Genomic DNA, 16,975 nt, shown 5'->3' with positions numbered 1-16,975 from the left:
GGTCAGGGGACAAAACAGGACTGACGGGGACTTCTAGGATTTGGACAAGACGGGACAAATAATCAGAAAAGGCTTTAGCAGCCAGGCCAATTGGCATCTCCTTACGAGATGAGACAGACAGTTCAAGAGTCTTTGCAGAGTCGGCCGCGGCTCTCTCCTCCGCTCTCACGACTGCAGACTTGAATACGGCTTTCTGTTTTGCCGGCTCGGGCACGCCAGCGCTCCTCGCTGCTGGCTCGGGCACGCTCACCGCTGCTGGCTCGGGCACGCTCACCGCTGCTGGCTCGGGCACGCTCACCGCTGCTGGCTCGGGCACGCTCACCGCTGCTGGCTCGGGCACGCCCACCGCTGCTGGCTTGGGCACGCCCACCGCTGCTGGCTCGGGCACGCTCACCGCTGCTGGCTCGGGCACGCTCACCGCTGCTGGCTCGGGCACGCTCACCGCTGCTGGCTCGGGCACGCCAGCTCTCGACGCTGCTGGCACGGGCACGCCAGCTCTCGACGCTGCTGGCACGGGCACGCCAGCTCTCGACGCTGCTGGCTCGGGCACGCCAGCTCTCGACGCTGCTGGCTCGGGCACGCCAGCTCTCGACGCTGCTGGCTCGGGCACGCCAGCTCTCGACGCTGCTGGCACGGGCACGCCAGCTCTCGACGCGGCTGGCACGGGCACGCCAGCTCTCGACGCGGCTGGCACGAGCACGCCAGCTCTCGACGCGGCTGGCACGGGCACGCCAGCTCTCGACGCGGCTGGCACGGGCACGCCAGCTCTCGACGCGGCTGGCACGGGCACGCCAGCTCTCGACGCGGCTGGCACGGGCACGCCAGCTCTCAACGCTGCTGGCACGGGCATCCAGCATTGCCTCCTGTCTGCTGAGTTCCATTGTGGTCGGTTCATTCTGTCAGGTATTGGTAAGGGAGGAACTCAGGTGCAGACAGGGATTCTCAAACAAAGGGTTTATTACAAAAAGGGGAAAACAAAACCCACGAGGGGGAAAACACGGAGCAAGGTAAAGACTAAATAACTAAAACAGGACTGGACTAACAAGATAAACAAGGACTCTAAATACTAACTATAAACAAACACTCACGGTAATACAAACACTTCTTTAAGGAACAATCACAGAGTGGAACAATCACAATCACAGGTACAATGAACTGACACAAGACAGAGCACACTAGGAGATCTAAATAGGGGTACTAATCAAGACACGACAGGTGTTACAGATAGGACAATCAAGACACGACTAGGTTAACAAGGGGGGCGGGGCAAGGGAACGAGACAACACAAGCACATGGCCCAAAGACAAGGCCATGCGCTTGTACACAAAACACGGGTCTGTCATGATCCTGCCTCAAGACTAGGAAAAAATCAAGGACACGAGGGCAGAATCATGACATGTCAATAATAATTATTTTGGTAATTGAGTAATCGGATTATCATTCTGCTGATTAATCGAGCAATCTGATAATTATAATTATAATTTGTATTAATTTTTTTGGTAATAAAAATAGACCTAGGTAAACAGCAACCATTAAAATTACTTAAAATACATATATAATAGCAATGAGGCAATAATTAGTTCAAATAAAGCATCAAAAGCAAGTAATCATATGGTTTTATTTAGGGCTGCACGTTTTCAAGTTTTTCATTAACCGTTAACCGAGGCCCTTATCGGTTAATACTCGGTTAACCATAGTGTGCGCCAGGGTTTCCGTTGTCCGGTAATTTCCGGACATTGGCCAAAAAAAAAAAAAGAAATGTCCGACAAAATTTAATCTTTCCGGTCAAATTGTCCTATTAAAACTGCCTAATAATCTTGCTAAGGCTATGACTATGTTTGACAGGTACAATACTTGAAAATCGATATATATATTTTTTTTATTACATTTATATCTGAATTTATGTCAACCTATAGACTTTCAAATATCAAAATGTCATGAATTAATATGTATTTGGGTACAAAATGACAAACATATTTTCCTATTATATTTTGCCTGGAAACGCTTCCAACAAGGCGTCGGTTCTATTTCTAGCATGCACGCGTCGAGCCGCGCGTCTCACGCAGGCAGTCGACAAGCTCTAACCTGTTAACATGGGAGCCGAATTAAAAACAGACACGCCACGCAGCTGAGATGCTTTCGCCCATCGCCACGCATCCAGTGTGTCCTGACCAGCCTAATGATGCCCGGGTGTTGGCTGTTGAGATTACAACAACGAGGTGGTACTTGAAGAATATCCAAGCACTGTATTGCAATACTTGCATTTTGCCCCGTCACTCTCAATTTTAAAGTGCTCCAACGCTGTACTTTTTTTTGCCCGCTTCATATTAGAAAATGACTTCTTCTTGTGGACATTACAAATGTCTGGGAGCGATCTGGCGGTCTCTGGTGGTGCAAAAATGTATTACAACTAAATTCAATGCACGCCATTGACGTCACTTAACCGAGCAAAATGTTTCACTCGGTTACGCAATTTTTAACGGTTAATCGGTTAACCGGTTAACAATGGACACCCCTAGTTTTATTGAACAAAACTGGTAAAATTAATGTATTATAAACAATAGAGCTAATGTACATTACGCATTATAACAAATGACTGCAGAGGGCACCAGCAGCCTGACGATTGTTTTACAGTTTACATCGCAATCCTTGGTTAATATTGACTAAACAACATTTAATTCAAATATCCACTTTATCTTTAATATTTTGCCATTTCTTTAAAACAGAAATGTTATAGCCACTGTAATTTCTTGAATATGTGGACATCAAAACGTGGAAATTCGAAGTGAGGGTTTACGTTTTTATTTTGAAATCGCAGTTGGAGAGGAATGGCTTATTTAAAGATCTTGTGTTTTGGTACAGTGCATGTTGAGATGTATATTCATCAGAGGATCAGATCAGTGGTTTAGTGTCTAGGGTCTGTAGGGAAGGAAAATGGAAGTAAGAGTACAAGAGTACGGTTGCCCAGGTGGACCAGCCAATGGTGACACTGCTCTAAGGTACAGTATTGTTCAAAATAATAGCAGTACAATGTGACTAACCAGAATAATCAAGGTTTTTAGTATATTTTTTATTGCTACCTGGCAAACAAGTTACCAGTAAGTTCAGTAGATTGTCAGAAAACAAACAAGACCCAGCATTCATGATATGCACGCTCTTAAGGCTGTGCAATTGGGCAATTAGTTGAAAGGGGTGTGTTCAAAAAAATAGCAGTGTCTACCTTTGACTGTACAAACTCAAAACTATTTTGTACAAACATTTTTTTTTCTGGGATTTAGCAATCCTGTGAATCACTAAACTTATATTTAGTTGTATGACCACAGTTTTTTAAAACTGCTTGACATCTGTGTGGCATGGAGTCAACCAACTTGTGGCACCTCTCAGCTGTTATTCCACTCCATGATTCTTTAACAACATTCCACAATTCATTCACATTTATTGGTTTTGCTTCAGAAACAGCATTTTTGATATCACCCCACAAGTTCTCAATTGGATTAAGGTCTGGAGATTGGGCTGGCCACTCCATAACATTAATTTTGTTGGTTTGGAACCAAGACTTTGCCCGTTTACTAGTGTGTTTTGGGTCATTGTCTTGTTGAAACAACCATTTCAAGGGCATGTCCTCTTCAGCATAGGGCAACATGACCTCTTCAAGTATTTTAACATATGCAAACTGATCCATGATCCCTGGTATGCGATAAATAGGCCCAACACCATAGTAGGAGAAACATGCCCATATCATGATGCTTGCACCTCCATGCTTCACTGTCTTCACTGTGTACTGTGGCTTGAATTCAGAGTTTGGGGGTCGTCTCACAAACTGCCTGTGGCCCTTGGACCCAAAAAGAACAATTTTACTCTCATCAGTCCACAAAATGTTCCTCCATTTCTCTTTAGGCCAGTTGATGTGTTCTTTGGCAAATTGTAACCTCTTCTGCACATGCCTTTTTTTTAACAGAGGGACTTTGCGGGGGATTCTTGAAAATAGATTAGCTTCACACAGACGTCTTCTAACTGTCACAGTACTTACAGGTAACTCCAGACTGTCTTTGATCATCCTGGAGGTGATCATTGGCTGAGCCTTTGCCATTCTGGTTATTCTTCTATCCATTTTGATGGTTGTCTTCCGTTTTCTTCCACGTCTCTCTGGTTTTGCTCTCCATTTTAAGGCATTGGAGATCATTTTAGCTGAACAGCCTATCATTTTTTGCACCTCTTTATAGGTTTTCCCCTCTCTAATCAACTTTTTAATCAAAGTACGCTGTTCTTCTGAACAATGTCTTGAACGACCCATTTTCCTCAGCTTTCAAATGCATGTTCAACAAGTGTTGGCTTCATCCTTAAATAGGGGCCACCTGATTCACACCTGTTTCTTCACAAAATTGATGACCTCAGTGATTGAATGCCACACTGCTATTTTTTTGAACACACCCCTTTCAACTAATTCAACTAATTGCCCAATTGCACAGCCTTAAGAGCGTGCATATCATGAATGCTGGGTCTCATTTGTTTTCTGAGAATCTACTGAACCTACTGGTAACTTGTTTGCCACGTAGCAATAAAAAAATATACGAAAAACCTTGATTATTCTGGTTAGTCACATTGTACTGCTATTATTTTGAACAATACTGTAGGTTTAAGTACATGCCAAGGCAATACTTAACTACAGTTTCATCCTATTTAGTATTCGCTAAAAGTTTCATGTCCATGTAGAATTATATAGTATGGAAATAAACATTTTATTCATTTTTAAAGGGTTTTTAAAACACTCTTTTTTTTTGTACGAAAGAAACCCTTTAAGTGCTTCAACAAAATTGTGAGCTGATATTTGATAGTTATTTTGTTGTATGTTTGTTGTATTTAAAAGCACACATTAGCTGCATCACAAATAATGCACGATAGACTATCCATACTATCCGACATGATAAATGTTATTGTGACAACATTTCCATGCCTCGAAACGTGACGATGAACGAAGCGAACTGTGATTGGTTGTTTGACATGTCGGTCAGTGAAAGCTGCCGTGAATTCCAGACATTTAGCCATAAGTCTGAAGGTCTGGCTATGTGTGACTAGGGAGGGGCCAACAACCAGTCTGGGGTTGAACAGAAATCTTCATTATTTCAATATAAAAATTTGTTTGACCATAAAGTACTGCACTATTTCAATGCCCAAAACACAACTCAGTACAACTGTTTTAAACTTAATTGTAATTGAGATTGAGATGTGAATTAGAGCAAGTAATACTGAGTGAATATGACATATCCCTTCTTCCAGGCATTTTAATAAAGGTGCTCACTATAGCTTTATTGTACAGTCAGCTTGGTTCTTTTTTCTCAACGCCCCCAAAAGCTTGTTCTCCATCATTGCATACTAATGGATGAGACATGCAAATAACTACATATTTCAAAGTTTATTCAACCTTCACTGATATTTTATTATATTGTATTATATTATTCACTGTTTTTATATAATCAATGAACAGTGAATGTTTAAATTTCTGTTAGTTGACCAAATAAATTAATTGCAACAGTTCTACCAATACTTACATTTACTCTGTACGAAGGTACAAAGGCTTTTTTTTTGTTCTTTACCAAATAATATATATATATATATATATTTTTTTTGCATATTTCCTAGTACAAGTGCACTGTGCTCAATTTTACTTGTGCATTCAATTACAAAAAAAGTACATATCAGCTTGTGCCTTATATTCTGATCTCAATTGCAGAATATTTTAGTACATGCAATTGAGAGACGTTCTTCCGCAGTGGCAAAAATGGAGAAGCTCAGAAGGAGATTCTTCCCTCACGCTATCAGACTACTAAACATGGACATTAAAAACACTGCACTTTAGAGACTCTGGTAGTGTAGGGTTTCCCAATAACTCTCTGCACTCTGCACTTTTTTTTTTTGAGATAAACTAGCTATGCAACTCATCCTCACTGCACATTGTTTACATCTCTGCACATCATCTGTGTAGCAATTTTTGTGCAGCATCTCGAAACATCATCTATGTAGTAGTTTATTATATTGTTAATGTTTCATTATTTGTATTTAATTTTCTTCATATTTTTTTCTTATAATTTTTGGGTGTATTTCATTATTTGTATTTAATTCTCTCTCTCTCTCTCTCTCTCTCTCTCTCTCTCTCTCTCTCTCTCTCTCTTTTTTTTTGCACAGTCTAAAAAGAGTATGCCAGACCTACATTTCACTGCTTGTTGTATTGTACGTGACAAATAAAATCTTGAATCTTCTTAAATGTGATGCATATAATACAAAAATGCATGCACATTTTTGATAATTTATCAAATCGGCTTTTTGTAATTTTATGACTTAACTGACGTCAGAACTACAATGTTGAAAGCTCATAGTTTCTTGTGCATTTTATTTCTGGTGAAGTGATATAGAGTGTGTGCCTCATTTTCACGTACAGTTGAAGAGTGTGCACTGTGAGCAAAGTCAAACTTCTAAGTTTCTAAGTTTTACTGACATAACAACATCTCATCAGACCACAGTTTACTGTTGTTCTACTGATGCTCATTTAACATCTCTAACTTTTCCGCGCTCTTTTGACTTACGTCTGGCGCTGAGGCAAAGTGTTAAATAGTCTAGAACAGTCTCTGTTTGTTATGATTGTAAAGAGATACAGCTTAATGAATTTCTTGTCAAAAGAAAAAGAGACAAAAACTGCAATTGTGAGTGCTCCGACCCTGGACTCTTTACAAACTCTTTACAATTTTATAATAATAAGAAATTTTTCTCGATCACCAAATCGGTGTATTACAATGATTTTTGAAGGATCGTGTGACTCTGAAGACTAGAGTAATGGCTGCTGAAAAAAAAGCTTTGCCATCACAGAAATAAGTTACATATTAAAATATATAGAAATAGAAAATTTCTTTTTTTATTATTGTAATAATATTTCTGTTTTAAATGTATTGCAATCAAATAAATGAATGTAGCCTTGGTAAGCATGACAGAATTTTTCTAAAAATACCTAAATTATTTACCGATATTTGAACTGTAGTGTATTGAAGATAAATGTGCCCTATTAATCTGTGGAACGGAGTCATTGCTCTTTCTGTCTCTTGCAGGGGAGCCACATCAGTGGTGTTCCGATGCCGTCAGAAAGGCACCCAGAAGCACTATGCTGCGAAAATGCTGAAAAAAACAGTAAGTGCACTGACACATTTCTCTCCACATGTTACCAGGCTTTGTTCTCTTGCCTTTGTTCTGCCTCCTATTGCCAAGGAGTTTCCTTCCATCTTAAAAGACCTCAATGTTGTTGCCTTACATCATCATTTGTGCATTGAGCTTCTAATGCATTTGTATTTATATTATGTTACTTGTGTGCTATAATATATAGTGCATTACATTGTTAGCCACTGCATATAAATGTTGTGGACATTGTGTACAAGTTACCGCAAAAACTACTGAACAGTAGCGGACAGAGAAAAAAATAGAACGAGAAAAACAAACATGAACAAAGTTTTATTTATTTATTTACTTGTTTATGAACAGCAAGAAACTATATATATATATATATATATATATATATATATATATATATATATATATTCACATTTTTGAATTTCCTTACCCTCAAATCGTTCCAAATCTATATGAAAGTCATTTGCAGAAGTCCCTTTAAATGTTCTTGAGGACAAGTGCTTGGTTTTCTTTCTTTCTTTCTTTCTTTCTTTCTTTCTTTCTTTCTTTCTTTCTTTCTTTCTTTCTTTCTTTCTTTCTTTCTTTCTTTCTTTCTTTCTTTCCTCAGTGAGTTGATGTTGCTATTACACTTTAGTTGATTGTAATGGCTTTATAAGTGTGCACCTTGTTCACTTTGTACTCAGACAATAACTTGGCTGTTCTTGCAGGTTGACAAGAAGATTGTACGAACGGAGATAGGTGTATTGCTGCGCCTCTCTCATCCAAATATAGTAAGTCTAAAGGGGCAGTTACAGTGTTTCACAGCCTAAAATATGCATAAATCTACAAGAACACTCACTTAGATGTTCACCCTGTCTCTGCAGTACTGACTGTGTTTGATTTAGTAAGCGTTATGCAAATGTTAGTCTGACATTATGGCTACCGTAGTCTACATCAATAATTCATCATGTATTGTTTTTGAATTCCTCCAGTGAAATGCTCTCTCTTTTTTTTTCATGCCGTTTTCTGTCAGATCAAACTGAAGGAAATCTTTGAGACCCCTGCGGAGATTAGTCTTGTGCTAGAACTTGTTACCGGTGGAGAATTATTTGACAGGTCAGTTCACCATGGGGGTAAAGTGCTACATGCAAATAATGGCTGATTAAGTTGTAAACTGGGTGCTGTGCAGTGACACTTTCTCCCAGAACTGTAATTAAGTGTGTCTGCTAAGGCAACAATCACTATTTCTATTGCTCATACTTTAGAGTTAGAACTTTTTCATCCTAACTTATTTGTGATACCGATATGACACCTTGATGAGGAAAGCACACATACTTTTAGAATTGTCATTTGTGATGTACATTTGAATTTAATTAAATCCTTTAATTTAACTAATATACAGTGTGTGTATATATATATATATATATATATATATATATATATATATGTATTTATATATTCTTTACACTAATTTGGTGATTTACTAATTAGTTCCTTCATTTAGCAGATGCTTTTATCCAAAGCGACTTACAGTGCATTTAGGCTATCATTTTTTACCTATCATGTGTTCCCAGGGAATCGAACCCCCAACCTTGCATTGCTCTACCAATTGAGCTACAGGAACACTTTTATTAATTTTTCCCCTTCATGTCATGTGCGGGGCTCCATATTATTATTATTATTATTATTTTTTTTTTTATATATATATATATATATATCAAGGTTTCCGTTGTCCGGTAATTGCCGGACATTGGCTGGAAAAAAAATGAAATGTCTGACAAAACTAAATCTCTCCGGTCAAATTGTCCGAATAAAATTGCCTAATAATCCCGCCCCCCCTAACACAATCTGAATTTGAGAATAAGCCTAAAATGTATAAAGCAAAAATACACCGAACTTTGGCTATGTTATGAAGGAACAGGCTTGTTTGAAAGTTATTAAACATTATTACATGGCTTGGTTGAATTCCAATGTGGAATGCGGTCTGTTATTTCTTGATATCAGACCGCTGTGAAGCACTAGCGGCGCCAGGATTTTGATTGTAGGTGGGCCTCCAGAAAACTGGATGGGACAGTTAAAATAAGCCAAAAAAAAAAATAAAGAAATAAAAACGGGTTCCCCTTTCATCTCCGTTTCAGCGCTTTTCTGGCGACTCAGCCTACCTGAATTTAATGTGTAATTAGCAAAGGTAAAAAAAAAATTCGTTTTAAATTGTTAAAAAGACATTTCAAGATATATTTCATGTCTGTGAGGCCTACGCTGAGTTTCGTTAAATTAGGATGAGATGCACTCCAGTTCACTAGCAATGCAAGTGGCCGCGAGGGCGCCTGCATGATTAGGCCTGTCAAAATCAAGTTAAGTGGTCAAAATCATGTCTGACCCGCTCCATGTCTCTCGATATTGCGCATCTTATCTTACTCATGCGGTTCACTTTTCATAATCAACATAAATTAAAAAATAACATTATAATATTTTAACAAATATTAAACTGAATAAGCTTATTTAATGGCTACAACATGTATAGTAGACCTAGAATCTCTATTTGTACAAATTGCTGCACATTCATTTCATTCTGAATTTTGCACACATAAGTTGAAAGGCATTTGTTTGTGCATGCAAGTAAAACATATCTGCAACTTTTATCAAGTTCACTGATAATTATGCGTGCATTTATGAATTATTATCTTAATCTATAATGAAACAAGGACGAAACATATGCTTTGTTTGTTTAGAATGGAATGGATCGCAAATAGATCCGAATGAAGAAATGAACCATAGTAGAAAATGTTTTTTTTTTTGTCTATTTGAAAGTTAGGCTAATAAACGTTGCATTCGGCGGCCTGATTATGAAATTTTTTACGTTACATAGCCTGCCTCCAGTTTTCCTCACCTTGACTAATTAAGAGGCGATACTTGACCGGCATATCATCAAAATGTCCGGAAAAGGATATATATATATATATATATATATATATATATATATATATATATATATATATATATATATTATTAAAGTTGCACCAGCAAAGTTGAACCTGCTAAAATGGCATGGTAAAAAGCAAAAAAGTTTTCAAATCTAAATTGTTTTATTCAAATCAAAAAATATTATTTACTATTACTGAATCAATGTAAATTATTTTATAACAACAAAATTATTTTTAGTCTGTGGTTAAATCCAATAGAAATTTTTTTAACATAACAACTGCAGGTTCTTACGTTGCAGAACACATGCAACCACATACAGGGGCATCTCAATAAATTAGAACGTCGTGGAAAGATAATTTATTTCAGTAGTTCAACTCAAATTGTGAAACATGTTGTATGACTGAAGTAGTCTTTGGTTCTTTTAATTGTGACGATTTTGGCTCACATTTAACAAAAACCCACCAATTCATCTCAACAAATTAGAATACTTCATAAGACCAATAAAACAAAATGTTTTTAAGTGAATGGTGGGCCATCTGGAAAGTATGTTCATTTACTGTGCATGTACTCAATACTTGGTAGGGGCTCCTTTTGCTTTAATTACTGCCTCAATTCAGCGTGGCATGGAGGTGATCAGTTTGTGGCACTGCTGAGGTGGTATGAAGCCAAGGTTTCTTTGACAGTGGCCTTCAGATCATCTCTCATTTTCCTCTTGACAATACCTCATAGATGCTCTCTGGGGTTCAGGCCTGTTGAGTTTGCTTGCCAGTCAAGCACACCAACACCATGGTCATTTAACCAACTTATCCTGCTGGAAAATGAAATCAGCAAAGCTTAGTCAGCAGAAGGAAGCATGAAGTGCTCCATAATTTATTGGTAAATGGGTGCAGTGACTTTGGTTTTAAAAAAACACAATGGACCAACACCAGCAGATGACACTGCACAACAAATCATCACAGACTGTGGAAACCTAACACTGGACTATAAGCAATTTGGCTATGAGCTTCTCCACCCTTCCTCCAGACTCTAGGACCTTGGTTTCCAAATGAAATACAAAACTTGCTCTCATCTGAAAAGAGGACTTTGGACCACTGGGCAACAGTCCAGTTCTTCTTCTCCTTAGCCCGGGTAAGATGCCTCTGACGCTGTCTGTGGTTTAGGATTGGCAAATTCCTCGACACGTCTGTGTGTGTTGGCTCTTGAAGCCTTGACCCCAGCCTCAGTCCATTCCTTGTGAAGTTCACTGAAATTCTTGAATCGATTTTGCTTGACAATCCTCATAAGGCTGCGGTTCTCTCGGTTGGTTGTGCATCTTTTTCTTCCACACCTTTTCCTTCCACTCAGCTTTCTGGTAACATGCTTGGATACAGCACTCTGTGAACAGCCAGCTTCTTTGGCAATGAATGTTTGTGGCTTACTCTCCTTGTAAAGGGTGTCAATGATTGTGTTCTGGACAACTGTCAGATCAGCAGTCTTCCCCATGATTGTGTAGCCTAGTGAACCAAACTGAGAGACCATTTTGAAAGGCTCAAGAAACCTTTGCAGGTGTTTTGAGTTGATTAGCTGATTGGCATGTCACCATATTCTAATTTGTTGAGATAGTGAAGTGGTGGGTTTTTGTTAAATGTGAGCCAAAATCATCACAATTAAAAGAACCAAAGACTTAAACTATTTCAGCCTGTGTGCATTTAATTTATTTAATATACAAGTTTCATAATTTGAGTTGAATTACTGAAATGAACTTTTCCACAACTTCTTTTTTTTACTTTTTTATTTATTTATAGAGATGCACCTGTAGCAATGCCCTGGCAGTCAGTTGTACTTTGGGAAATGCTCCAGTCTAGTTGGTCTAGTGAAAAGCATATAATAAAAACTCTAAGCCCTGAATAAACCTTCATCATTTGTTACAGAATAAAAGTGTCTGCATTCATGAACTAATCACATAGAGAAACAACACTTTAATAGAGAAACACTTGTGAAATCCACTAATTTAATTGTTATTCACTCCATTTTACTCTCATTCAAGGCTATCTTATTTCCCATTTCTATATGATTGTATCAACATGAGTCATTCTAAAGAACAACCAATAGAAATGTCTCCATTAATCCTGTGTGCTGTGGTGTGGTTGACTCTCACTTAGGCTGGAAAATAATAAAGTGAAAATTGGAAAAAGAGTCAGCCAGTGTTTGTTCATTCAATATGGAGTTACACTGGAGAACAAATGGTGCCTTCCATTTTCCAGGGTGGTGGAAAAGGGCTACTACAGCGAACGAGACGCCGCTGATGCAGTTAAACAAGTGCTGGAGGCGGTCGCGGTGAGTGTCTCACACCTTCATGTCCAAAAACGGTTGATTTTTCCTGGACTAGCAGCTTTGTGAATGTGATACACTAGTGGTCCTTAACTACCTTTGCTTCAGGGTACAGATTTTACATTGGTCATCGATTTACAACCCAGCAAGGTTCCACAATTTTTTGTCAATAATATTATCCTGAACTATATTGTGTGTAAAATTATTAACAAGCCATCCCTAAATAAGAAAACTGACTGTTTTGTAAATGCATAAAAACGAGAAGAGGTTTGCATAACACAAGAAGCAAACACTGGGGCAAATATTGTTATTAGTCTTCTGAACATGAGAAAAGCATGAAACACCGCTAAATACATCAACTTTAAGAAGATTTCAGTCTGTGCTTACTTGAAACTCTGTTTATTCTTATTGCAATTCATATTTTCATATTTTATTTTGTGTAGTTTTTAGAAGTTTGTGAGATAAGAGTGTCATGCAACCTTTCCATTACCATTATGCTGCTGTAGGATACCGTAGGGTTTGATTGGATGCACTACTAATATCGTGAAAACTAAAAGTATTAAAAGATTTTTGTTAATTAATATAAAGCTGAAATAAAGTTAAATATTAGATTAATAAACTAAGCTAGATGATATTTAGATATGTTGCCTTGGCGAAAAATCAAGCTGAAAACTCCAGAGGGCTTCTCATATTGCACTTAACCCCAGTTTATTGTCAATCTAAACCCCTCTTTAAACCCTAGGTAAAGACATTTAAAGTAGAAGCCCTGCTTTTTACCAGGATTATGAAGCAGGATTGCATTGCTTTTGACAAACTTGTATAGTGTGAAATGATGTGGTGTTAACATGATGCAGTTCTTATCAACAGACACCCAGTCCTCATACTTGTGTGTTTCAGACTGTTACAGAAATACTGTGTGTTGTATAAAAAGCAGTTTCAGTGTTTGAGAGGAAAAATATCAAATGGTGATGGAAAACGCATAAATTAGAGCAAAGAAGAGACTGTTTTTTTTGTTTTTTTTACTTTTAAATTTCACTAAGAAGTCCATTTTGGAAACTGTATAGTTGGTTCTTTTGCCAGTATATTATATGAGGATGAACAATGTAAACACATTAAATGCTGCATTCATCCAATCAATGACACGGACTCTGTAAATATGCAAATAGGAATGTTAACCCAGTGTTTTGGAACCGTGTACAGGGTGAAATATCAGTTTATGAATACCCAAGATTTATTGTTATGATCAGTGTGAACCATTAAGCATGATAACCTAGGATTCCATTTACCTGATGTATAGAAAAACCCAGGGTTAACTATTTGAAGAATGAACAGACCTTGGGATACCTAGAGACCAGAATCATGAAGACTTGGGATTGGGTTCTTTTGACTTGGGCCAGACTGCATTATTAGACTTTTGAAATGCCCTGAAATGACTCAAACCCTAGCAACCAGTGATACTGTATATCCCATGCAAATGTATCTTAGGCTTTAATATTTGTGACCATAGTTCATCAGTGAATCCATTATTAGCGGAAAGAGAATCCTGTATACAGTATGAAGTCATCATAAATGGATCTAGATTGCTTATGAAGACCGCAGGAAACCATTTTTTTTTCTTCAGGGAATGGACAAGCCATTCTACTATATTTCTCCCTTTTTCTCCCTCCCTCCCTCCCTCCCTCCCTCCCTCCCTAACTTTCCTTGTGTTTTGTTGTATAACAATAACCATATAACTCATGTATAATGAGGCTTATTTTTATCATTTCCTATATATCTTGTGCATGCAGTTTTATGTTTATATCCACCATCTATCCATGTGCTTTAGTGATATAGGTGCCTGAATTCGAAAGTAGGCCTGTTCTTCATCTGTGTAAATGTATTTTAAAAGCAGTTTGTTTAAAGATTGTTCTTCACCACTGACTGACTCTCACTTCATCAGAGATGGTGGTTGCCAAGGAGATAGTAAGAAAGTGGGCAAATTTCTCATGGGCTGGATTCAGTTGGTGGGCTGCAGTAAGGGAACGCCAACTCTCCAGCTCCCACCGGGGCATAAAATGGAGCAGAGGATGGAAACGTGAAGGCTGTGAGTCCCTTTTGAAGGGACCTTCCTTTTCCGGGAGTGTTTTTTTTAACGTGTTATCGTGTGAAGAGTTTCACAGTTTCCTTCACAACAGCAGAAACTATGTGTCTGTCACTTCAAAGCCAGCTGGCTGTGTGGCATCCGTCTGGATCTGTGTTTTGTAGATTTCTGCCAGTCTGATTGGCTGGGGCGTCCGCAGTAGCTTGGGATTTTGCAATGTCTTTGCAGTTTTCCTTTTGAAGTCTGGAGCTTTCGATGTTTATGTATTTTTTATTGCTGGATCTGATAATCTTTCTCGCTGAGAAAGGTTTGAAACTAGTTGATGCCACCAAGTTGATTCTACCTTGTCGTGCCAGCATAACATATTACTGCTTGAATTGTTGTGCAGTATTGCACACTGTTTCACATACTACTTAAAATTACAGTAGGCAGGACACACTTCAAACTATAGAAGCTTGTTTCTGCCACATATTAAAAAATTTAAAGTTCAGTTTACTTTTGACTAAACATCTCACAGTTCTCAGAATTGCCAGTTTATAACACGATTATGAGTTTATATCTCACAAATTGAAGTTAACATCTTGCTATTCAGACTTATTTCTCAAAATTGTGTTTGTATTTGCAATTCCAACTTTTTTAAATAATATTTTTCTTTTATTTCAGACATTTTATCTCCATTACAACTTAAATATCTCACATTTTAGAGTTAAACAGAATTCTGAGAAAAAAAAATCTGCATGCACACATACAGTAAAAATAAAAATTAATAAAACATACAAGTGCAATTGCAAAAAGGACCCTAAACATCAACATTTTATAATTATACAATCTGATATGTTAGTATAATCTTATATGATAGTGTTCCTGTAGCTCAATTGGTAGAGCATTGCATTATTCTTTTACAAGTATGGGGGTCAGGTTTCAGAAAAATGGAGGACTCAATTGCAGTGAATAAATGTGATAAAGTTTATTTAAAAACTTAAGGAACAGACTAGAACAGTGAGTGTGACACATTAAATAGTAGAGACTGGTATGGTAGCTCCTGTGTTCTCCACACACACCTCAGCGGACACTCAGACTAAGGAGACAACTGAGAAGGAATGAAAGCAGGACTACAAACTGTTTAACAGCCCAAGTTCAGCAGGAGAAATGGGCTTGCTACAAACTCCTGACCACAAGTAACAAGCAGTAAAGTCACAGAAGCAAAAACTATTGATCGACCGATATATCGTCAAGGCCGATATATTGGACGATATCTGGCATTTTATCAAATATTGGCATCGGCCAATACGTTTTTCTGCTTGGCCGATGTGTTCGAGGCGGGACTTTTATTTTGACGGCACTGAGAAAGGCAGCACACAGCTCACATTCTCCCTCTTGTTCACTCTCTTTGTTAACAGTTATGTCTAATATGGATAGAAGTCTGTAATCAGTTAGGTTGTTATTATTAGTAATAGAAAGGCAAACATTATAACACTTTTTCGTTTGCTGTCCGCATTAAGCAAATACGCATTTATATTGTTTAAACAAAACTTTGAATGGCTAATGAACATTTAATTTCACAAACCTTCACAAAACTTAGTTGAATCCAGCTGTGAGATCTTGTAAAGTGTCATTTTTATCCAGCATGATCGCGTGTTCTCTGTGTGATGGTCAGTGAATTGAACGTTTTAAACTTTAAACTCGTGATTTCAAATTATGCGGCACTTTATGCATTTGTCCACTGTCATATTCATGTCATATCCTCTGTGTGCTGTGTGTAAAATTAGTGTTGTACACAATGTACACAAACTTCCCAGAATATTGTGTAAGGGAAACAGGTCAATTTAGCTCAAAGGGAATGATTTAAGATTTTAAAGGTAATTTGAACAGAATCAGTGTTTCCCGGCTGATCACTAAAATGGCCAGCGATTCATTGTACAACAACAAATCTGCGCTAGATATTAATATCCAAAGTATAGTGAAAACACTATCAATTAGCACAGTAACAAAATCGGCAGTTTAAGACATTAACTTGTAAGCACAAAACACAAGATACTTCTCTTTTCAATATTGATAAGGCTTTATTAGATACTGTAAATCTAAGACATATAAACTAATCTAACACATAAGCACACACACTCACACATTCAAACAAGTTGAAGGGAGATTAGGGAAGAGAAAGTTAGGGAAGAATGAGTTTAAAGAGCCAGTAAGATGAAAATTCTAAGCTTCCTATCACTGTTTATAAGTCCTGTACATCAGGTTTAAATCCATCCAAGGTTAAAAAACATTGTCATTTTGTCAAAATATCATTTTAAAATTACCTCAATTCTCAGAGATCCCCAAACGGTTCGCGCGAAGCTGTTCAAAAGATTCAGTTTCCTTAAACCCCACCTTTCGGTAGCATACTGTGTTCTGATTGGTCAACTAACATAGTCAGGTTTGATTGGTTGTTCCGCACACACCTCCACGGTAAACTATGCGTTAGTATCTGTTTGGGGTGAATTATGTCTTATTCCTCTCATC

The 16,975-nt window shown here is 37.9% G+C and overlaps 1 protein-coding gene across 1 annotated transcript in view; it reads left to right on the top strand.

Annotated features, from left to right (window-relative positions):
* camk4 (calcium/calmodulin-dependent protein kinase IV) overlaps positions 1–16,975 on the top strand; it is a 51,829-nt gene that overhangs the window by 12,961 nt on the left and 21,893 nt on the right. The window contains exons 3-6 of the mRNA XM_052591755.1: positions 7,098–7,176; positions 7,881–7,943; positions 8,186–8,268; positions 12,321–12,393. Coding sequence (XP_052447715.1) covers positions 7,098–7,176; positions 7,881–7,943; positions 8,186–8,268; positions 12,321–12,393 — 298 coding nt within the window. The remainder of the gene's footprint in view (positions 1–7,097; positions 7,177–7,880; positions 7,944–8,185; positions 8,269–12,320; positions 12,394–16,975) is intronic.

The sequence above is a fragment of the Carassius gibelio genome, chromosome A5 (assembly GCF_023724105.1).
Source record: "Carassius gibelio isolate Cgi1373 ecotype wild population from Czech Republic chromosome A5, carGib1.2-hapl.c, whole genome shotgun sequence".
In the NCBI taxonomy this organism is placed as follows: domain Eukaryota; kingdom Metazoa; phylum Chordata; class Actinopteri; order Cypriniformes; family Cyprinidae; genus Carassius; species Carassius gibelio.
This window is presented reverse-complemented; position numbering and strand designations above follow the sequence as displayed.